Source organism: Pipistrellus kuhlii, unplaced genomic scaffold (assembly GCF_014108245.1).
Source record: "Pipistrellus kuhlii isolate mPipKuh1 unplaced genomic scaffold, mPipKuh1.p scaffold_m20_p_2, whole genome shotgun sequence".
In the NCBI taxonomy this organism is placed as follows: Eukaryota; Metazoa; Chordata; class Mammalia; order Chiroptera; family Vespertilionidae; genus Pipistrellus; species Pipistrellus kuhlii.
In genome coordinates, this window is record NW_023425515.1 from 175936579 (window position 1) to 175959144 (window position 22566).

Genomic DNA, 22566 nt, shown 5'->3' on the forward strand with positions numbered 1-22566 from the left:
ATGCTTGTCTCCCACCAAGCCAGTTTCCACTGCAGCCGGACCCAGCTTTCTAACCCAAGTCTGAGCAGTTTCCTCTCTTACTTAACCACCGCCCCCCCAAGGCTCCCCACTGCCTGAGGCTCCCACAGCATGGCACGGCCCACAGGCCCCTCAGAATCTGCTGCCCCTCCTCTCTAGCCTCAGCAGCAGCAGGATGAGCACAGGGATGAGCACATGGGCCATGGGACCTCACTGCTGGCCTCTGCCTCCTCCTCCTGACTGTGAAACTGGGCCTCCGTTTCCTCATCTGTCCAATGGAGACACTAAGGTGAATGCACAAAACTGCTGTATTTTTTAAGTCAAAAACAGTCCAGTATTCAGCCTAATACTAACAGTACCCACCTCCCAGGCCTGCTGGGAGTGATAAAATGGACACCAGTGAACATACAGCGGTGCTCAACTGGAATTAGCTGCCACAGTATGATCATCATCACCATCACCTTCCGGCACTCCCCACCGACTGTGCTACCCCGGCCGCCTACGCATGCTCGCTTTGCACATGCTGTACCCTCTGGCGGCTCCATTCCCTAGTTAACTGCCAACCTTTCCCTGCCTGTCCGCTCCTCCCAGGAAATCTCCACCCCCCACCACCCCTCCAGCCTGCCCCAGGCCTGGTCAGGGTTCCTCTCTGGATTCCTAAATTCATGAAACTGACTTTGCTGCCCTCATGAGCCCCCGCTGGGCCCTCATCCGGTCCATTTAGTGGGGTAGCTCCTCCCAGTAAAGGGTCAGAGGAAATCTGGTAGCTGTAGCCATTCTGCTCTCATGCAGCTGGCCGCCTCCGCACGCCCCTGACCCCGCCCCCAACCATAGGTCCCGTCCACAGGCCACGCCCCTAGACAGATCACGCCCAATCCAGACAGGCCCCGCCCCCGCCCCCACCCAGACAGGTCTCCAGCCTCGCCCTGCCCCCGCCCCCATGCGGTTCCACGCCCCTGGTCCCGCCCCCAACCAGGCAGGGCCCCGCCCCCGTCAAACAGGTCCCCGGCCCCGCCCCCAATCAGACAGATCCCCGCCCCGGCCCCGCCCCCAGCCCCGCCCCCGCAGTACCTGAGACCGTGCTGGTGGCGGGCCGCGCGTGCAGCGCCACGTCGGGCTGCGGCACGGACTGCGGGTGCAGCCCGGGCACCTGCTGCAGCTTGGGCAGCGACATGACCGCCTGGCTGCTCTCGGCGGGCGCCGGCGGCACGAGCAGCGGCTGCTGCGACGAGGCCGACGTGGGCGGCAGGTGCGGCGGCCGGATCTTCTCCGCCATCAGCTGCTCCTTGATCTTGTTAATCAGGACCAGGTTGTCCAGCTGCGGGATAGGAGAGGCACTTAAGGACTTGACCGGCGATCGGCCCCTTCCCTGGGCCGTCAGCCCGCCTGCAAGCCCCTGGCCCCTGGCCCCTGGCCCCGCCGCCGGAGCAGTAAGAGGGGGGTGGCCGCAGCGGGGCGCTCCTCTTACCTGGCTGGGCATGGTGGGAGGAGGGGGCCAGAAGTAGGGGTTGTTAAATCGAGGCTCGGCCATCCTGCGGGGAGAGAGCGACTGTTATGGGGAAGAGGGCCCTCCCCACCAGCTTGGGGCAAGCTCGAGTCAGAGGGAGCCAGTGCGTGGGACCCTCAACCCGCAGCCGAGCAGGCCTCCTGCCAGAGCCAGGGAACCGCGTCTCAGGCTGAAGAGTGGAATTCAGCGTCTCCCTCAGTGGGCACAAAGGTCACATCCAGACCAGAGTGCTCCCAGGCCCTCCCTGAGACTGGCAGACCAGTCCCCATCCCAGGAGGAATGGGGTAGAGCCAACCCCATGGACCCATGGATTCTGCACTAAGGCCTTCTCCCCACCCCCTTCAAAGGCGAACAGGAGTCCTGGGCACCTGTGTCCATGGCCACAGAGCAGAGGCACAGGCCACCCCTCATCCCTGCTCCAGTGACCCGTGGCCCTCTTAATGCAGCCGCCCCCATCACAACACAGGGGCCACCTGAGCCATCATGTAAGTGTCTGAGAGGCAACTGGGCAGGATGACTTACAAGGACCCAGATGGTTATTGGACTTTCTGGCAAGTTACCTTTAAGAAACAAGCATGGCCGTGGGCAGCCCTTTCCCTACCAGAATGTGTCAGGTCACTGTGCACAGGAGGCGGGTGAGGCTCTTCAGAAGGGACTATCTGTCTGGTGGCCCTCGCCGCCCAGGTCCTCGGCAGGCCTGTGCGGTTAGAAGGCCTTTTCAGCCAAGGAAGTGTGCGGGATGGGCCTGCAAAGCTGACTTAGTCTCCCCGTGGCCCTAAAGAGTGACGGATAGGGACCATGCTGGGCAGAGGGATTCCATTGTCTTGCTTCCTATCCAATTTCTCTTATTTAACAGAAATTACTAACTCAATACCTAACTGATATCACTGCTTAAATGAACTTGTTTATTCTGACAGGCAAGGCCAAACGGAAGTGTCTTCAACCTCTTTTCCTGTCCTACAGGCCTGAGGAGCCCCAACTGGAACTGCAGACAGGGGGTTTCAGGAGAAAACCCTCCAAAAGGTTAAATCTGGTCTCAACTCTTTAAGGAAGATGTTTTGTGTGAGTTATCTCTTGTGATCTTTACGTAAGAAGGCATTATAACCCCCAATTATAGGTGAAGAAACTGAGGCCTGGCGAGGAGGGGAGAGAGCTGCTCAGGACCGCAGGGCTGGGGTGTCAGAGCCAAGACCAGAAATCAGATTTGCACAGGTTGGTCCCTCTCGTCATTTGCTTTGTAAACCCCAGTCTCCGTGGAGCAAACAGCCACATGCCAGTAACTCACTACCTGTATGCAAAGATCCTGGCACCTCACTTCCAGCCTGGGGCGGGGGCGGGGGGGGGGGGGGTGAGCCTGGCCAGCCTGGGCATCAGAATCCTCCTCTGGGGTGGCCAGGGCAGCCCCTGCCTCTAATCGCTCTCCTGCTCCCACCTCCTGCAGACACCAAGCTGCCCTTCCCTCGAAGCCCCATACAAGCAGCACTTCCTGCCTGGCGTTCTCCCAGAATGCTCCGGGTGCCTGGGAGTTCTTTCTCAGAAAGACCCCAAAACAGTAACAACAGTTCGGAGGCTGTGGTTACCGTGGGCCAGGCGCCCTGACACTGAAAAGCAGGAGCTCTCATCCCCCGCGTTTCACAGCTGAGGAAACTGAAGTCCAAAAAGGTGGGATGACTTGGTCAAGGTCACACAGCAAGGAAGTAGAGAGCTCAGATTCCCCTCTACACCGCCTGGCTCTGAGGTCCAGCCCATCGGTCCCTTAGCTGTTCCGGCCCCGAGGCTATTAATAAAGTGAGCTGCATGCCAGTGAATAAATAAATGGAGGCATAATAATCGGAATTATCTTAAAGACAACCCCACACAACTATCTAGCGCTGCGGACAGCTGGCAAAGCTCTTCTGAACCCACTGGCATGCTCCTCAGAGCCCCGGGGAGCAGGGAAGAGGGTTCACCCCCATTGCACAGAGGAAGACACCAGGGCACTCTGAGGGAGCACCTGGCTGCAGGCCACAGGGATGGGGGAGCAGGAAGGAGCGCTGGGTGGCAGTGGTGGGCATCAGCTCTCTGAGCACCAGCTTTCCTCGTCTGCAAAGTGGGGTGAAACACTCCTGGCCTAGGACTCTGGCCTCTGCACCCCGCTGTCCCTGAGACAGTTCTGGGGGAAGCTGTCCTCTCCTCCTCCTCCTCTTCAACCCAATGCCAAGTTCAGGCTTTCCCAAGCCCGACCCTGGTCAGAAAGGTAGTGGAAGAGGGTGGCTCGCTTAGGGTCCCATAGCTGCAACAGAGCATCTTCTCTGCCACTGACCAGGCCTCCAGCCAGACAGGGACCCCCTCCCCTCCCCTCGGATGGGGAAGCAGGCCCAGAGGGGAAGGCTCCGCCCTGCGTCTTTAATCTGAGCTGCACAGCCTCTGCCTAATGTGCATCCTCCTCTGGCTGGTCTGAAATAACTTAATGGTTCAGTGATGACCTTGGTCCTGGTGTGTACCTACTGTGTGTCAGATGCAGGGAAGGCTGGCTGAGGTGGGGCGGGGGAACATGTGCTGAGTCCCTACTGAACGTCAGACACATCGCTAGGTGTGCACCAAGAGCATCGCATGTGAGTCCCCCAGCAGGCTTGGGAGGTGTGTGTCCATCTGTGCAACCCGGGACCTGCATGGGAGGGGGCGAGGGCTGGCAAGGGGGCGGGGGGAAAGGTGGCCAGGGCTGGACTAAGCCCCTCAGACCTTGTTTCGAGGGAGGGTTTTAAGCAGGAGAGAGACTGGACAGACGTGTGCTTAAGACAGGTGGACGAGGCAGAGGGCATTCCTGGCAGAGGCACCAGCTGGAGCAGAGGTATGCCAGTCCAAGGCAGGTTTGGGACAGTGGGCAGCTAGGCACTGGCATCAAAGAGAAAGCTGGAGAGAGTGGTGGGGGGTGAGAGACACAGGCCAGTTGGCAGGGCCTTGAATGCCATGCTAAGGTGTTGGGATAGATGCTGGGGATGAGAAGGCCTCAGGAGGTGTTCTGGATGGGGGGGGGGGGGGGGCAATGAACCTCAGGGATCAGAGGAAGAAGCCTGCGGGCAGCACTGGGGGCAGAGGGGATGGCGGCAGAGCAGATTGGATGGGGCTCAGTGTCCAGGGCAGGACAGGCAGAGAGACATGCTGGTGGTGGGAAGGACACATGGGCTGGGCTTCAAGCCCCGGACAGAAGCCCAGACTCTGTGCTGAGTCCTGGGGTCATATCGCACTGATCCTTGCAGTGGGCTCTCATTTTGGGTTTTTTGCTCTAAAAAAAGGGGGAAGAGTTGGGTAGATGAATGAAACACCTTCCAGAGCTGCCTCTGCAAACAGCATCCTGGTGGCAGCTGCCCCTCCACCCACCCACCCACCCACCCACCCGTCCATCCATTCATCCTGCATACACCTTATGGGCCAAACGGGGAGCCAGTGCTGGGGGACCCGAGGCAAACAGAAGAGGACTGCCCTCCGGGAGCCCCAAGCTGAGTGGAGGAAGCAGACAAGTGACCCAAGTTTCTGAGGAAAAGAGCTTTTGGCCAAGAAACCTCCTTTGTGCCACCCCCGTAGTCCACGCTGACCTCAAAGCTAACCGGACATCTTCCAGTCCCTGCCAGCTGGGTCCTTTGGGAAGGTCTGTGTGCGTGACCCCGGGCTCCCTCATCTCAGTCTCTTTCACAGCAGCCCCACCCTCTGGGCTGCTTAGGGTAGCGCAGGTGCTTCTGCTTTCCCACTGACCTCAGTTCCTGGGTGGCCCACCTCCTCTAGGACTTTCAATGCCAACCACCCCCCAGGCCTCCTCCTCCAGCCCTGGCTTCTTCCTAGAGCTCCAGACTCAACTTTCCAGCCGCCTCCCTGACATAGCCCTCTGGCTGCCTCCCAGCCTCTCCCTCGAACAGCCTAGGCTGGGCTTGGTCTTTCCCTAGCTGGCCACCTCCTCTAGCCACTCCCACCTCCAAGAGGGCCTCCCAGCTGCCCATGGGCTCTTGCCACATACGTACATTGATCTACAACGCATCCCCTCTCTTCCCAGTTCCGATCCATCGCCAGCCACGTCCTCGGAATTCTCACTCCTTTCCACAAGTCCTAGCTCCCGTCCCCTCACCTGCCACGGAACAGCCTGCTCTGCTTGGAGCCCAGCGCACCCAGGTTCAGATCTTGGCTCCAACTCACCAACTGTGTGATCTTGGGCAAGTCCCTTGCTTCTGCCCCCGCGTAAGGGAAGAGCAGCCCAGAGCCACCAGGGTCCTGACCCAGGATGGAAGGAAAGGACCACAGAGGACGCCCCAGCAGCAGTGATGCCGGCTTTGGGTCTTAAAGGAAGAGTGGGCGTTGGCCAGGCAGAGGGGTGGGGAGCACTCCTGGCAGAAGGAGCAGCCTGAGCAAAGGCCCGGAGGTGAGCAGCAGCACAGCGTGGGAGGGCGCTAAAGCATTCCGGTGTGGACCGGGAGCCAGGTCCCGAGGCTGGAGCCGTCAGCCAGGGCTTGGCCCAGAAGGTCGATTCCCAAATCCTAGGCCTGGAGTCTGGACTGGAAGCAGTAGGGGATGGGACGGAATCTGTGGTTTAGAAAGAGCCCTCTGACGGCTGAGTGTAGACGGGGCTGGACAGGCCAGAAGTGGAGGCAGCGAGAGAACATCCGTCCGGAGGCCCTTGGGAATGGAGGTGACGGGCAGGGCTCAAACCTGGGCCAGGCAGGAGAGTGAGCCGGGAGGCCTGGCTATGTCGCTGAGCTGGAGGCCGAGGAAGTGTGTCTAGGCAGCCACCCGCAGTGTGGCCTGGCAGGTTCTCTGCATAGCAACATGGACACACGTGACCACAGGAGCATGCAGACAGACAGCACCGAAGTCAGACACACATGACAGACACACAGACCTGGACACGGACAGAGAGGGACACCGCAACTCCCAGGAGCAGGAGCCCACAGCCCCCAGGACACAGAGTCATGGGAGGATGCTGTTAGCGTGGCTGCATGCATACGACCCCGGGTGCAGACCCGGAGGGGGGCAGTGGGGGTGCTCAGGGATGCTGGGATGAACACAATGGCGGAATCCCCCAGAGAACAGACCCCTCGGTGACAGGTTTCAACCTGGAACCACAGGCTGCTTACCTAGAGTGTCCTTTCCCACTTGGTGAACTTCTACTCATCCTTCAAGACCCAGCTCAAGTGTTCCCTCTTCTACGGAGCTTTCCCTGAACCCCCAGTCAGCCACTTCCTCTGTGTTCCCAACAGCACCTTGTATGTGAGAACAACAACAAGAATAATAAAATGGCAGCTACCGTTCATTTCCACACCTATGATGTGCCAGGCGCGGTGCTGACTGCGTCACAGGCACATGTCACTGCATCTTCCCAACGACCCTGCAAAACGCACATTTAACAGGAGAGGCAACAGCAGCTCAGAGGCGGTGACCCGCTTGCCCAAAGCCACAGAGCTAGCCGGTGGTGGAATGGGATGCCTCCCAGCACCACAGGGGCATCATACTCTAGAGTGGTTATCTGCCTCCCTGGGCGGCTTCCCCACCAGGTTATGCTAAGGTGACCAGACGTCCCGATTTTTAACAATTTGTCCCGCGTCCCGGGGCGTTTTAAAAAGTCCCGATTTTTGGAAAGAATTGGGACTTTTTTAAAACGCCGCGGGACAAATCGTTGAAAATCGGGACTGTCCCGCCAAAAGCGGGACGTCTGGTCACCTTAGGTTATGCCCACTCATCCTTCAAGCCAGGTAGGGCTGGTGCTGATTCACCGCTGCCACCCCAGCATCTAGCCCATGGTGGTCTCAGAAACTCTACGTAGAATGAAAAAGTATAATCATATCGACTACCGTTTCTTGAGCACTTACGATAGGCCAGGAACAGTGTTGTCAGGGCCTTGTACAGCCATTATTTTACTGTTGAAATAGACCCATTGTAAGGAAACTGCGATCCAGAGAGATTAAGTCTCTTGTCTGGGGTCACAGAGCCCAGTCTGGGTTTAAAACCAGGTCTGTCTACCACCCTGTCCCAGGAAGCTGGCCTCTGAGGCCCGCCCAGCAGCCTGCACAAGGGGGACCTTGGGGTGGGGCACTGTGGAAGGGGTTCACCAGGGGCCTGGCCCTGCTACCCGGGCAGGCTGAGGCCTAGACAGACAGACACAGAGAGGACGGGGGCAGAATGCAGCTAGCCTTGCCCACTGCAGGATGGGGCGATGCGGTTAAGCAACTTACGTCCCACCCCCACCCCCAGCCCATCCCACAGACATTACAAAACGAGAACTGACCAGACCCCACGCGCGGCCACAAAGCGAATGGGAGGGAGCGGCCCGGACACTGTGATTACAAAGAGGCAAAAATAAAAACCTGCGGCAGAGAGGGCGAGCAGCGGGGAGCCGCGCCCAGAGGGAGGCGGGGAGGCTGGGGGGGGGGCGGCTGGAGCCCGTCTGACTTTCTGTCATTGTTTCTCTGATTTCCAGATTCTCTGCAATGTTGTTGGGTTGCTTTTATATTGAAAACAATAAATTTATTCTTTTAAAAATGAAAGAGAAAGAAAAAAGAAAGAAAAGAAAAGAAGAAAAGGTTGGGGGAGGGGGGAAAAGATGGAGGGTCTGGAGCATGGAGGAGCAGGGAGAGGTCAAGGTCAGCCAGTGGTGGACACTCAATTGACGGTGACAAGCCAGACCTTGCACAGCCCCACCCTCCAGGTACATACGACCTGGGTAGGGGTAGCCAATGTCAGGAAGGGCTACCTGACAGAGGCAATAGTCCATCTGCACATTGAAGCCGGTTAGGATCCCATCAGGCGGGGAAAGAAGTGTGCCCACCCTGTTCCTGCCTTGGTCCGGGCCCCCTCCAGCTATTGCGAGAGTTTCCTCCAGGTTTCCCCACCTCGGCCCCCATCCCCCATCCCCTTCTCTGCGGTCACGCTGGTATTTCTAAACTATAAATCAGATCCCCTCAGAACCTTCCATAGCTCCCTACTTCCCTGCAGACAGGGTCTGGGTTCCTTAGTCCCGTGGTCAGCAAACTGCAGCTCTCGAGCCACATGCGGCTCTTTGGCCCCTTGAGGGTGGCTCTTCCACAAAATACCACGGCCTGGGCGAGTCTATTTTGAAGAAGCGGCGTTAGAAGAAGTTTAAGTTTTTAAAAAAATTTGGCTCTCAAAAGAAATTTCAATGGTTGTAACTGTTGATATTTGGCTCTGTGGACTAATGAGTTTGCCGACCCCTGCCTTAGTCCTTACACCACATGTGTCAAACACAAGGCCCGCGGGCCAAATCCGTCCCGCCAGGCCTTGCAATGTGGCCCGCACCGCGCTGTCATCACTGCACTCCGCTGCGTTTCCATCACAATGACAGTTTATGACTGTTCAGTAAACCATTCGGCCCGCGATTTAGGCTGGATTTTAGATTTTGGCCCCTTCTCTGATTGAGTTCGACACCCTTACCTTACACAGTCAGCCCCTGCTGACCTCTCTGGCCTGCCCGGCTATTCTGCCTTATGCTCTGCCCCTGCTGGCCAAGACGGAGCTGTCCCCCCAGGGTCCTGCTTCTCCTCTCACTTCCTCAACCTTCCATCAGACTGCCTCCTCCCCTGAGCCCTCCGCCCTCCCCATCTCGCTGGTTAACTACAAGGTGTTCCTCGGGCCCCAGATTACAGGCATTTCCTCTTGAAAGCCTTCTGGGGGCCCCTGCCGCCCAGACCGAGTTGGGAACTTCTCTCTGCTCCCTTTCTGCCCTGCATTTCCATCATCAAACACTCATCTGCCTGTTTTCCCCTCCATCTCTGCTGCCGGGCAGGTTCTCTGTAAGAACAGAGTCACAGCTGAGCCATTTATTCGTCCAGCCTCACACTGTACCTGGTAAATGTCTGAATGAATGAGTGAATGAATGAATGGTCTAGGTGGAGGAACTGAAAGTGTCATGGGCTGGGTAGAGGGAAGTCCCTTCCCCCTCCCTGGGCCCCTTCCACTCACCTTGGCTCTACATTGTCCCCTGTGTTATACTGTTTCCTAGTTCCTGTATCTCAGCCCCATCTTCCTAATTGATCTGAGAAGGGGGTGCACGCTATAAAGACTGGCAGACCAAAAAGGGTGTTAACGGCTAATAACCACACAAAAAATGGTTCTGCTTCCTTACCAGTGAAAATTAAACACGTTTCACCTGTTAAAATAGCAAACATGCATAAGAAAATGATAATACCCAATGCTGGCGAGCCTGGGGTGACACTGGCACTCCCATGATTGCTGGGAGTGTACATTGGATCTGGCAATAATGTGTCACAAGCTCTACAACTTTTCAGACCTCCTGGCCTAGCAGTCCCATTCTTGGGTCATCTATCCCTAGAAAATATCCCAAATACAGATAAGGTTTTGGACACGAAGCTGGTTGCTTCAGTGGTTTCTTATAATAGCAAAAACCTGGAACTCATCCGAAATTTTAAACAAGAGGGGATGGCTCTGTAGATCATGCTAAAAATGGCAGAATCCACAGCGTTAATAATAGACAGTGTTTGCTGGCATTGTGATGACTTACTTAGCGCTCGTTTCGGCCTTAAGAGGAACTGAGGCACAGAGAGATCAGGGAACCTGCCCAAAGTCAAACAGTCTGTATCTGACAGGCACCAAGAAAGTGGGCCGTTAGAAAGAAGGATTAAAACCACCCTGCAGTCATTCAGAAAATACCTGTGATACAACACACACACACACACACACACACACACACACACACACACGGTTCCGAAAGAAAACAGGAAAATACACACAAAAATGCTAATAGCAGTGGTGTTTGGGCTGATTTTTCTACAGGATGGACATGTGACTTTTATTTAAGGGGCATTTTAAATAAAACTAAAGGTTCAGCAAGCTTTGGCCAAGCAGATACCCCAAGCGGCTCACAGCCCATGAGGATACGGCCCTCCTCTCTGGCGCTTTAGAGAGGAGGGCCAGGCCACAGGGAAGCCTGCCCCGGCTCCTCACTCTCCTACTCAAATCCCCCCCTATGTTCCCATCACGTCTGGGCACAGCTCCACACTCCCCGGCACAGCACTCTTTGCCAAGGTCCCTCCCCCTCTCCAGCCTGCCTGCAGGTTCCTCCAAAAATGGCTGCTCTCTTGTGCCCCAGGGCCTTTGCACAGGCTGTGGCCTTCCCTCTGGGGGGTCATCCCCACCCGAAACCCTGCCAGGTCCCCGTCAACCACTAAGTCAGTGTGGTGTCACTGCCCTGGGAACCCCTTCCTGATCCCCGCCCCTCCGCGGCTCCATCTGCAGCTTTCCCCCTGCATTCCCACAGCTGCCTGGGCCTCTGACCCCACTGTCCGGGGATTGCCCGGTGAATGGTTGGCCCAGTGCCCACGAAGCTGGGAGGTCCCCACAGGGAGCTTGGGTCTGGCTCTTGGTTACAACCCCGTGCCCTGACTCGGCCCCACAGCTGGTAAAGGCTCTTCCTTAAAAGTCACTTTCTGACCTTCTCCCCAACGGGAACCGGGCCACCCTGACACACCTCCACTGCCCCCTGCGTTCTCCCCACCCCGCCTCTAAATACCACCTCCAGCCCTGACCCACGAAGACGGAGCCAACGCTGGGGCCCAGAGCCGCGTGCTGGCCACATAGCAGGTGCTCAAGCTCCCAGTTCACAGTAGGTGCCTAGCAGATGTTCCCTGAGAGGATCTGTGAGAGGAAGGGGTCTGTCCACCTGGGTCTGGAGACTGAGGGCAGAGAGAGCCTCTGAGCAGAGGAGGCAGAGGGTCCTCGAACCCGCTGCTGCCGGGGGATGGCTGGGCCGGGGGGCGGGGTATTCCTTGGACAAGGAGCCCATCGGAACGAAGATGTCATAAAGATGGGACTTCCTGAGCGGGGGAAGGGAGATGTCAGGAAATGCCAGGGAAGGGTACGCCAGGTGTGCAGAGGCCCCGAGGCAGCAGGCACACGGCACACAGCTGGTCTGCTGAGGGCACAGGCAGACGTGCACAGGGGAAGGCGGGGAAGGCGGGGAAGGCGGCCAGCGCAGTCCACAGAGGACCCGAGTTCCAGGCTGGGCGTGGGGCGCGGGAGGTCCCTGAGCAGGAGAAGGCCATGGTCCAGGTTTTCAGTGGAGAGGTCATTGTGGGGCCGGAAGGATGGCCCGAGATGGACGAGCAGGAAATGGTCTCAGCTGAGTTTTCCCATTTCCCCAGCGCCTGGAGACCCCCGTGTGCTCAGAGGTTTCTCCCTATGATCCCTCTGCCCTCCATGCACCCCACTCCATGCAGCCCCGAGCCCTGAGCCCCAGCTGCTGGGCCCCACGCCACCCGGTCAGCTTCAGAAGCTCGCTCCTGGGAACTTCCTGTGAGGAGCAGGCCCCCAAGGGCCCTGGATCCCATCAGGCTGGGTTCCCGCAGCCCCGAGGGGTGGAGAGGGGGGGGGGGGGGGGGCTCTTTCCATTGTGGTGGCGGGGATGATGGGAGCAGGAGGGGCTGCTGTCAATGCCCTGGGCAACGGGAACCGGGATGCTAGGCCTCCCTGAGCCCTCCCATCCCACTGCCAACCACCCGGAGGCCCCAGGGCAGTGACCCCCACCCTGACTGCTCCTCTCGGGGCTGAGAGAGCCTGCAGCAGACTGTGCACACAGGCGGGGTGAGAGAGCCTGCAGCAGACTGTGCACACAGGCAGGGCCGAGAGAGCCTGCAGCAGACTGTGCACACAGGCAGGGCCGAGAGAGCCTGCAGCAGACTGTGCACACAGGCGCCACTCCATTTCCACTCCCGTGGGGACCCCCCCCCCCCGCCCATCCCCACGGGGCGACTCCTCCGGCCACCATAAAATGACAGGAACAGAACAACAGTGACAATAGTTACTAAGCATGTCTCCACGGCAGGTGCTTTACAAGCATTTCTCACTCAGCCCCCACTGACCCTGGGAAAGATGCTTAGAACGTGTAAGCGAACAGCTTGGCGACTTGTCATAGAGAAAGCCCACATCAGAGAACCCAAGCCCTCACCCCGCCCCTCCCAACTGCGATCCCCCCAAGTTCTAACCCTCCCCCACCGGATGGCTGCGCGACCTTCAGCAAGTCCGTTTCCTCTCGGGCCTTCGTTCTCTCATCTATACAACGATGCCACGAGGTCACGGCCTGAGTTCCCGGACCTGCAGAGGGCCAGTGTGGCAACGGACAGGTCAACAGTGCAGATTCTGGAACGAGACGGTGTAGGGGGAAGCCCCAGAGGCTGTGACCAAACTGGGGATGACGGCGGAGTCCCCCCGGTGCTGCGGTGGAGATTAAGGGAGGTGATGCGTATAAAGTCTTTAGAAGGGTGCCTGGCGCACAGAAAGGACTCTCTCCATACTGGCTGCTGCTGCGTGGGTACTAGGTTCCCTAAGGCACAGACAGCCTTTCCCAGCCAAAGACCCACGTGGAAATCTGACCAAGCTGTGGCGGTAGCTGGGCTGGGGGTGGGGGGAAAAAAGGGGGGGGACAAGGGTAGGGAGCAGCCCTGGAGGCTCTCGGGACCCCAGGGGCTTCTCTGCTGATGTGGGAGCCAAGTCTGAGATGAACTCAAAGCAGACGGCCAGCTGCCGAACCCCAGCTGTGACCTGGCCCCCAGGAACTTTCTAGACAATTCCTAGGGGTTGCAGGCAGGGAACCCCCGGCAGATGGTCAGAACCAGTTCTCAGGCTGTATCTCCTGACCCGAGTGGGCCCTCAGCGCAGGGCTGGGCAGCCCCGGGAGGGGTGGGCTGGTCAGAGATGGGGGGAGCGGGGTGCCTGGGGCGGACCCGTGTGGAGGGGCAGAGGCCGGAGAAGACCGAGCCCAGGCCCTGCCAGCCCAGGTCCCACACCCTCGCCAGGGACTGTCTATGCTACCACCTTCTCCATGTTCCTTGCTCTCCCACCTCAGGGCCTGTGCTCAGGCGGCTGCCCGGGCCTCTGGGAAAACTTCTGGCCACGGTTCAGGTTTCACTTCCTCCCAGAAGCACGTCTCACCTACCTGCACCATGACCGTCACTCAGTGTAGGAAACGGACAAGCATGAAGCCACAGGGAGGCCCTCGTCAGAAAACAGTGTTCCCTCCCAGCACCTGCCACAATCTATAGTCACATCATCACCGTGTGCTCTTTGGCTCGTCTGTCTCTCCCACCAGGACAGGACGATGTCAGTCTTCCTCACCTCTGTCCCCAGCAGCGAGCCCGCGGCCTGGTATGTAGTAACTGCTCAAGAAATACTGCTGAATGGAGGGGAGGATGGACACAAGCTGCCTGGAAGCAGATCCCGGCAGGGTGTGGGCACACGTGTGAGTGCACGGGGATCGTGTGCACAGCCCAGGATGGGAGGTGTGGGCGCACGCGTGAGTGCACGGGGATCGTGTGCACAGCCCAGGATGGGAGGTGTGGGCGCACGTGTGAGTGCACGGGGATCGTGTGCACAGCCCAGGATGGGAGGTGTGGGCGCACGTGTGAGTGCACGGGGATGGTGTGCACAACCCAGGATGGGAGGTGTGGGCGCACGTGTGAGTGCACGGGGATGGTGTGCACAGCCCAGGATGGGAGGTGTGGGCGCACGTGTGAGTGCACGGGGATCGTGTGCACAGCCCAGGATGGGAGGTGTGGGCGCACGTGTGAGTGCACGGGGATGGTGTGCACAACCCAGGATGGGAGGTGTGGGCGCACGTGTGAGTGCACGGGGATGGTGTGCACAGCCCAGGATGGGAGGTGTGGGCACACGCGTGAGTGCACGGGGATGGTGTGCACAGCCCAGGATGGGAGGTGTGGGCGCACGTGTGAGTGCACGGGGATGGTGTGCACAGCCCAGGATGGGAGGCTACATCCTCATGGTATAAATGAGAGGGTACGCAAGATATACCTACATGTAAAAACACACATGCACATGAGTATGCCTGAGTGCAGGCGATCAACTTGGCATGTGTCATGCATGGGAAAGTATGTGAGAAGGGATAGCCATGCAGCTGTTTGTCACTTCCTGGGAGGGTGCGCTCAGGTATCTGCACATGTATGTAATCCTGCAGGTGACAGGAGTGCATGCACGTGTTCCCATGTGATGTGTGTATCATGTGATAGATACACACGCCAGTAGACGTGCCTCCTGGCTGGCTCCTGTGGGCCCAGCCCGGGGCATCTCTGGTGGTGTTTCTGAAATCACAGGGGCGCACCCAAATTGGCAAGGAGGGGAGGGTCAAAGGTGGCAGTGGATGGCTGATAGTGTGAATGTGTCAGAATGTGTGTTTTTCAGTGGGGATCTGAAGGGATGGACCACCCCAGTCAGGTTTCTCCCACTGAACCCCAGAATCTGAATGGCTAGCCTGTCCCCTCAAGGACTGTCCCTGTTGGCTTTCGCTCAGAGAAGGGCCTCCATGGAAAGGACGTCCTGTGGCCACACAAATGAGGCAGGGACAAGGCAAGGCACTTTGGGCTCCAGAACCAAATACCCAGGCCTTCCCCCCACACAGCTTATCCACTCAAACAACACTCGGTCCCCTCCCCAAACCTACCAGCCTCCAAAGCCACCCCCGCCTCAGGTCCAGGAAGCCATCCCCACAGCCCCTCACCCGCCCACCACACCCACTTCCTCACCCCTACCCACGTGCCAGGCCCTCGCACAGCCTGTGCCTCGGGGATGTGACCCCGCTGTGGAGGTGAGGAGGCTGGTGCTATTCCGGGGCCTTCTCCAAAGAGGACTCCCCCTCCCTCAGAACCCCAGGCACACAGCGTGGCCGCCTGTCGCACCTGGGGAGCAGAAAGCCCACGAGGCGAAGCATCTTGAGATGTGAGTGTCCTCAGACAAGGCCTACTCCTCTCCCTTCCCACTGTCCTCCACAGCAGGCACATGGGGTTCAGCTGGATAATCGAAGAGGTCTCCCCCTCTCCGAGTGTGCAGCGTTAGGTCTCAGAGGGTCCTCCCACGGGGGACAAACATCACCCAGGCAGACTTTCTTGGGGCTCTATGGAGAGGCAACTGTCTTCCTCAGGGCACTGAGTCTGCCCAGTACCCTGCAACAAGTGCCTAGCACGGTGCTAGAGAGATACAGGGAAGCATTCTCTGTACACACCATTCATTCATTCATTCATTCACTCAACACCTCGCACCCAGGCCGCCTGCCTGCAAGGAGCTCGCAGTCCAGTGGGGAGAAAGAGGCGTCTAAACTCACAAACCACAGGACAAAGGCACTGGGAAACCATAACACTCAGAACCCTGCATACTTTGTAAAGAAATCTTCCCAGCCGTGACAACGGTCTGACAGGGGAGAATGGGGGGGCCCGGTGAGGGCCCTTTTGCCAAGGATGAGGGGAGGGGATTCCAGCTCCATGCAGGGGTCTGGGAAGTGGGGCTTGTCCTCAACAGGTGTAGGATTCACAAGAGGAGCCTCAACGTGCCGGGTTCGACTCCCACAACGCCCCTGATGAGCTCGGTGGACCCCAGCAAGTGACCTCATCTCCCTGTGCCTCGATTTCCTCATCTGTAAAACGAGGGTGATCACAATGAGGATTAAACCCATTAACATCCGTAAAGCCTTTTACAACACTGCCTGGCGCACTGTGAGAGTGAGGCCGGGAGCGTCCCCTCTGTAAGATTCCGAATCCCAGAGCCGATCAGGCGCACGCACTCCGGGTGTCAAAGCTCCTGAGGCAGAAAGCGCCTCAACACTGAGATCCTGAGATCGGCAGGGATTGGGATCCTCAGATCCCGCGATTTCATCATCTCATTCTTTCCCAACAACAGCCCGGAGCTGCCCAGGGGAGGAAGGACAGAGCTCGGTGTCACTTCGGTGTCACCTCATCTCCCCGGGCGCTGCCAGGGCAGCCGCCACACCTGGGCTCCCAGCATGTCCTCGCCACGCCCGCTGGGACCGCCTGCCCACGCGCCTGCGCGGCCTGAGCACGATCCCGGGGGGCAGAGGGACAAGACGTGCAGATAAACAGACCCATGAGAAAGTTGCGGACACTGGGAAGAGCCACAAGGAAAAACAAGAAGGGGCTGGCGTGCCCGAGTGTGAGAGTGGGACGCTATGACAGAGCAGGCGGTTGGGAAAGCCCCTCGAGGAGGTGGCAGTTGAGCTGAAACCTGAAACAAGAAGGGGGCAGCCATGCAGGCATTCCGAGGTTGGGGGGGGGGGGGGGGGGTGTGCAAAGGCCCCGCTAGAAGGCTTTGTAAATCTGAGGTACAGGCAGGAGCCCGTGCCTCTGGAGATGGTGAGACCAGGAGGGGGCGGGGAGGGGAAGGGAGGGAGGAGGGGTACAGGGGAGCTGAGGGGGGGGGGGGGGCCGGCCCAGACAGACCTGTACAAAATCAATTCTGCAGCTCTGAGGAAACCGGCCTCCTCCGCCTCTGCCTCTGCTCCAGGCCGGCAGTCCCTTGCAGGACCTTGGGTTTTTGTTCTCCTAAATGCCTCGGAAACATTGGGAACGCCTCAGCAGTGGGATGACAAGGCAGAGCGGGGCGTCCGGGGTCCCCAGATCATCTGGCTCGTTCTGAAAACACCACGGGAGTTTTAAAAGTCCAGGCTGATCCCGGCTGGTCATGAGCAACCCTTATCCCTCCGCTGGTGTGTACTGAGTCCCTACCACACGCGGGGCCGGGCTGGGAGACAGCGCAGGCGCTCTTGTGATCACTCCCCACAACCCACGAGGGTTTCACAGAATGCCCCACCTCAGAGACCGAGAAACCGAGGCTCAGAGAGAGGAAGGAAGCGCCCGGCGTCGCACACACCATGCACCACGCTGTGCAAGCTGTAAAACTCAACACACGATCAGGGCTTGGTCCCAGGACCCAGGCCCACCACGGTGATGGTCTGGGGGACTCCTTTGGTCTTGGTAAGCCCCCTCTTCTCTTAGCCACCTTCCCTGGGGCCTCACAGAGACACCGGGCACGCTGCCCTGGCTAGTGCTAGCCACACCCGCAGCCTCACAGCCCTTCCCCTGGTGGCTTTCGAGGACTGTCCGGCCTGCGCTAGGCCTGCCAGGGACTGGATGGGTTGGATGGACAGAGATGAATGGACCCATGAAATGACTAACTCAATACACTGGTGAATAAAGGAAAGAATAAAGAATAAAGGGATTGCTGAAACCGGTTTGGCTCAGTGGTAGAGCGTCGGTCTGCGGACTGAAAGGTCCCAGGTTCGATTCCGGTCAGGGGCATGTACGTTGGTTGCGGGCGCATCCCCGGTGGGGGGGTGTGCAAGAGGCAGCTGGTCGGTGTTTCTCTGTCATCGACGTTTCTAGCTCTCTATCCCTCTCTCTTCCTCTCTGTAAAAAAAAAAAATAAAAAATAAAAAAATAATAATAAAAATAAAAATATATATTTAAAAATAAATAAATAAAGGGAAAGAATAAAGGATCAGGCAGACCAATAAGCAAATACGCCAATGGATAGGAGATGAACGAATGAAGGAACAACTCTTGCTGTACAGAGAAGCGGGGCAGAGAAGGGCCTACCCAGGGCAGGGCCGGACCAGGCTAGCTTCAGACCCAGGCCATACCTCCCCCCACCCCGCTTCCTCTCCACCCAGGGCCATTCTCTCCATTCCCCGACATTCCCCGAGAACTCGGGAGCCTATTCCGCAGCCCCTGGGACGGACCGTGTCTGAGTGCTGGCCACTCCGGTGTGCACCAGCACGACCAGCCATCACGGCCCTCCCCAGGCCGGCGGAGCCTGCGGGGGGAGAGTGGCCCCTCTCCCTCCGAGCGTCTCCCGACGAAGGGAATGAGACACCAGGGCTGCGGTCCTCGCTGGGCCCCGAGTCGCTGGGTGACTTCAGCCCGGTGGCCTCCCGTCTCTGAGCCCAGATGACTGCCCAGGGCCTTTCCAGCTCTGACTGCTGTGGGGGGTGGGCCTCTAGGTTTTCAGTCACTGGGAGTGCAGACGTCGAGTGATAATGATAGAAGGTGAGAAATAGTTCTGTCTGTGAGCACCGAAGTCCGCCTAGGAGAAAGCCCCTCCCCGGACAAGGAGCCTTCCTCTGCCTCTGCTCAACTTCTCCAGGCTGCTTCCTGCATTTTAAGATGGGGGTAAGTGTCCTCGACAGTTTCACCCCAACAGAGTTCCCGGGAGCGCTGATGGGATAAGGGCCGGGCACGACCCAGTGCAAACTGTCCAGTGCCATTCCCTCGTGGAGGGTTCCTCTGGGGAAGGGCTCTTACGGGAAGGGAGACGTGCTGTCGCATGCTAGTTCCGTTCTTTCCAAAAGGACCCTGGCAGGGGGCAGGGCCAGAGGGCACCACAGAGAGCCCAGGAGCCCGAACCTCTGGTATCCCCGCTGGCACTGTGACTTTGGCCAAGCCACGCCCCCTTCTCGGGACTCCCGCTTCTTCACCTGAAAAACGCCTGGCTTGGTACCTGTGGCCCAGGCAAGCCAGTTCCACAGCCCTAGGCCCGGAAACCCCACCGTGAACCCTGGCTCTGCCCTCGGGGCGCTCACAGTGCCCTGTGGAGCCGGGACAGGCCGGGAGTAAGACTAGGGGAGTCTCTCCTCCGGAGACGCCAGGGCAGGGGCCAGAAGGGTCCTCCCGGGGCACATACTTTCCCAGCAGAGGGAAGAACGGGCCCCATGAGCCCGGGTGCCTTGGACAGCACCAGCCCCCCCAGGCCTGGCATTCTGACCCCCTCTGCAGCAGGCAGAGCCGGCAGGCCTCAATCTGTCCAGAGAGAGACTTCAGGAACTGCACTGCCCCCAACACAGGAGCCTCCAGGGTGCCGGCAGGGGTGGCAGAAAAGGGTAGGAGCCAGCACAAGCGAGAGGCTCAGACGACCCCCACTAGCAAACCAGCAGAGGCCCCCCAACACCAGACAACCTCTTAGACGGGACCCACTGGAGCTTCCGGCTTGTACCCAGCCAAGCGCCCACCCTGGGGCATTCACCACCAGATGCCACCTCCTGCGGCAGGAGGCCCACCCGGGTGGGGAAGGGGCTCTCCCACTGCCAACCAAGCACACTTGCCAGGGGGCACCCAGGGCGGGATCGCGGACTCCAGGGAGGCCCCGGCCACCCAGGGAGCCAGGCCCACTCCCGGCACGCACTGCTGGAGGGCAGGGTGCGGAGGGCAGGTTCAGTTCCCCCCTCAAACCCGAGAACATAGTCCTTACAATACATTTCACACAGCCTCTTCCAAAAGACGGTTCCCGGTCGCCCTCAGTCCCCAGCCCCAGCTCCCCACATGCCTTCTGCAGCTCTGAGGAAACCGGCAGCTAACTTTCCCCAAAATTCCTGCAAAGGCGACTGTCTGGGGAGAGACATGGACCCCGAGATCCTTTCGCGGCATTTCACCGCTTTCAAAAAAAAAAGAGAGAGAAAGAAAGTGAGATGGAGAGAGAAAGAGAAATAGGGAGGGAAAGCTTTAAAAAAAAAAAAAAAAGAAGAAGAAAAAAAAAGCAAACTTTCGGAGTTAACTTTAAATTCCCAGCCCTACCCCCCAAATCGCCCAGCGGCTTCCCTTTTTTTTTTTCCCTCTTTAAAGTGCAATTGCATTGTGTCTCACCTCCCCGAAAGGCTCGCGGCTCTCGCCAAAGAAAAGGGAGAAGGAAAAAAAAAAAAGAGAGAAAAAAAAAAGCCAACCCTTCGGGTGCCCCCTCTGCTTCCAGCCGCCTCTCCCACATTCTCAGACAGTTTTATTAAAATTTTCAGACAAAAGAAAAACAAAAATGGCAGCCTGGCTTATTTTTAAAACAGGACAGGGACGCCATATTCTGCAGATCTGCAAAAAAAGGGAGAAATCCGGCCCTGGCCGCTCCACCGGGGGGCCGGCTTGCAAAGTGCGCGAACCGCGCCGTGGGCTCCCCGTTTATTTGCATTAAGGTCCCATGAATCATTGTTTACCGGAGGATTGCAGCGGGTTTGAATAGCCCGGCTTAAGAAAACACACACTCACACACACGCACACACGGACACACACACACTCGGAGCAGCCAGACACGCCGCCGCGGAGACACTTCCTCCCCGCGCGCCGCCGCCGCCGCTCCGGGCCCCGCCGCGGGCGCAGGCGGCCCCGGGCCCCCGGAGCGCCCGGCCCGCGCTGACAGCGCCCGCGCCGGCCCGCGCCCCGCCCGCAACTCCGCGCAACTTTCCCGCGGGCGGGCGGGCCCCGCCGCCACCGAGCCCGTCCCCCCCCCCCGGCCCCCTCCCCCCGCGCCCCGGGCCCGCACGGACCTGGTGGCGGTGCGGCGGCGGCTCCGGCACGCGGCCGCAGCCCCGCGCCCGGCGGCCCGAGCAGGGCCGGGCTGGGGCTCCGGCTCCCGGCTCCTCCGGTCGGTGCGGAGCCGCGCACAAACCTTCCGGGTCGCCTGCTGTTCACTTCTGGGTTCTGCACGCCCGGGCGGCGGCGGCGGCGGCGGGAGGCGGGAGGCTGGTCTGCAGCGCCGCGCGGGCCCCCGCGTCCTCGGCCCCCGCGTCCTCGGCGAGCCCCCGCGCCAGGCGCCCGGCTCCGGGGAGGGGGGCCGCGTCGGGCCCCCGCCTCTCCGGCTGCGCAGCCCGTCCGGCCCCGGGGGCTCCGCGAGTGGGCAGCGCCGGGCGCGGGCGGCGGCGCGCGCAGGGAGGGGGCCGGGCGGGGGGCGGGGGCGGGCGGCGCGCGGGGGGCCCCGCTCGGGCACGGGGGCCTCGTCTGCCTCTCGCCGCCGCCGCCGCCGCCTCGCAAAGTTGCGCGGCTCCCACCGTCCGCGCCGCGCCGGAGGCAGAGCCACAAAGGAACTCCGCGCCCCCCTCCGCCCGCCCGCCCGAGCCGCGCGGGGAGGGCACCGGCGCCCGGCCCTAGGCCAGCCCCTTCCCCAGCGCGGGGGCTCCCGGGACCCCGGCAGCCGCGGCCATTGTCCCGCCCCGGCTGGGCCGCCGCCGCCGGGCCGCCCCCTCCCCGGCCATCCGCGGGGACCTGGGCCTGGCGAGCCATGGCCCCGATCACGGCGGCCCGGCTGGCGGCGGCTGTCCCTGGGGGTCTCCTCCGCAGACGCAGGCGGAAGGGGACCCTCCGAACGGGCCCCCCACACCTAAAAAAAACAACGATCGTGCCCCAAATCCAGGCTGAGATTTTTTTTTTTAAACGAGAACACGGGGAGGGGGGTCGGCAGTGTGGACAGGGCAGGCCGCCGCTCCCTCGCTAGGCTCCTGCCCTCCCTGGCCCTAGGCCCGAGCCCCCAAGGGCGGGGCCGCCCGGGGCTGTCAGCGGCTCTGCTCCAGAAGCTATCGGAGGTGGCCCCGGCGGTCCCCGGCTCCAGACCTCAGAGCCATCTGCGTGTGACTCCTCCTCCCGCCTCGCCCTCCCCAGCCAATCAGTCACCAAGTCCTCCGGATTCGGCCTCCCGGGCTGTGTCAGCGTCCAAACTTCACTGCTACCTGAGGGGGCCAATTCCAGGGCCCTGTGCCCAGCTCAGACCTCCGTGTCACTGGCTGCCACCCAGCCCCCAGGCCAGGAAGAATCAGGGCTGGCCCTGCCCTCTGGGAGCACCCAGTCCCCGGAGAGAGGGCGCGCACACACACACACACACACACACACACACACACACAGCCATCGCCTGCCACCGCTCGCCGCCCTCCAGGAAGCATTCCCCAGGTGTAAGCAGTGTTGATACCTGCTATCAGATTCTCTACCTGTTGGCTGGAAACAGCTCCCAACAAGTTGGACAAAGTGCCTGCCCTCAGGGCACTTCCGGTCCAGCACAGATAAGGCTGTGAGCACCTGAAGGCCTGGACACACGTAAACCTTTGTTTTCAAGCCCACGTCCCAAGCATGCCTGGCGCAGAGCAGAGCACAGTGTGTGTGTGTGTGTGTGTGTGTGTGTGTGTGTGTGTGTGTGTGTGTATGTGTGTGTGTGTGATGAATTAGTTGGAATTACAAGGCATGAGGAGAACACAGATGAGGGAGGCAGAAAAGGTCTTCAGAAATTAGGTGTGGTGCAAGCCGGGTGGGGAAGAACCGAGGGCCTCCCAGGTCCCAGGAAAATGGGGTGGTAAGTATCAACCCACGTTGAGAAGTTCAGTGAGATAATACATTTTTTAATGGAAAGGAGAGACAAATCTCTCGTGCAGAAGGATTCCCAATAATTTTATGTAGATCATGATAGAGCGATGGCCTGCGGACTGAAAGGTCCCAGGTTCGATTTCT

The 22566-nt window shown here is 59.6% G+C and overlaps 1 protein-coding gene across 2 annotated transcripts in view; it reads right to left on the bottom strand.

Moving 5' to 3' along the window:
* ZNF362 (zinc finger protein 362) overlaps positions 1 to 20756 on the bottom strand; it is a 34109-nt gene extending 13353 nt beyond the window's left edge. Inside the window, exons 1-4 of one of the 2 annotated variants that reach the window (XM_036448473.2) lie at positions 20627 to 20756; positions 6628 to 6755; positions 1487 to 1550; positions 1090 to 1336 (exon numbers count right to left, since the gene is read on the bottom strand). In XM_036448473.2, coding sequence (XP_036304366.1) covers positions 1090 to 1336; positions 1487 to 1550; positions 6628 to 6665 — 349 coding nt within the window. In that variant the 5' untranslated portion in view covers positions 6666 to 6755; positions 20627 to 20756. Of the gene's footprint in view, positions 1 to 1089; positions 1337 to 1486; positions 1551 to 6627; positions 6756 to 20621 lie in introns of both variants that reach the window. The other variant, XM_045584892.1, reaches the window with a different exon arrangement.
* Positions 20757 to 22566: the final 1810 nt, after the last annotated feature.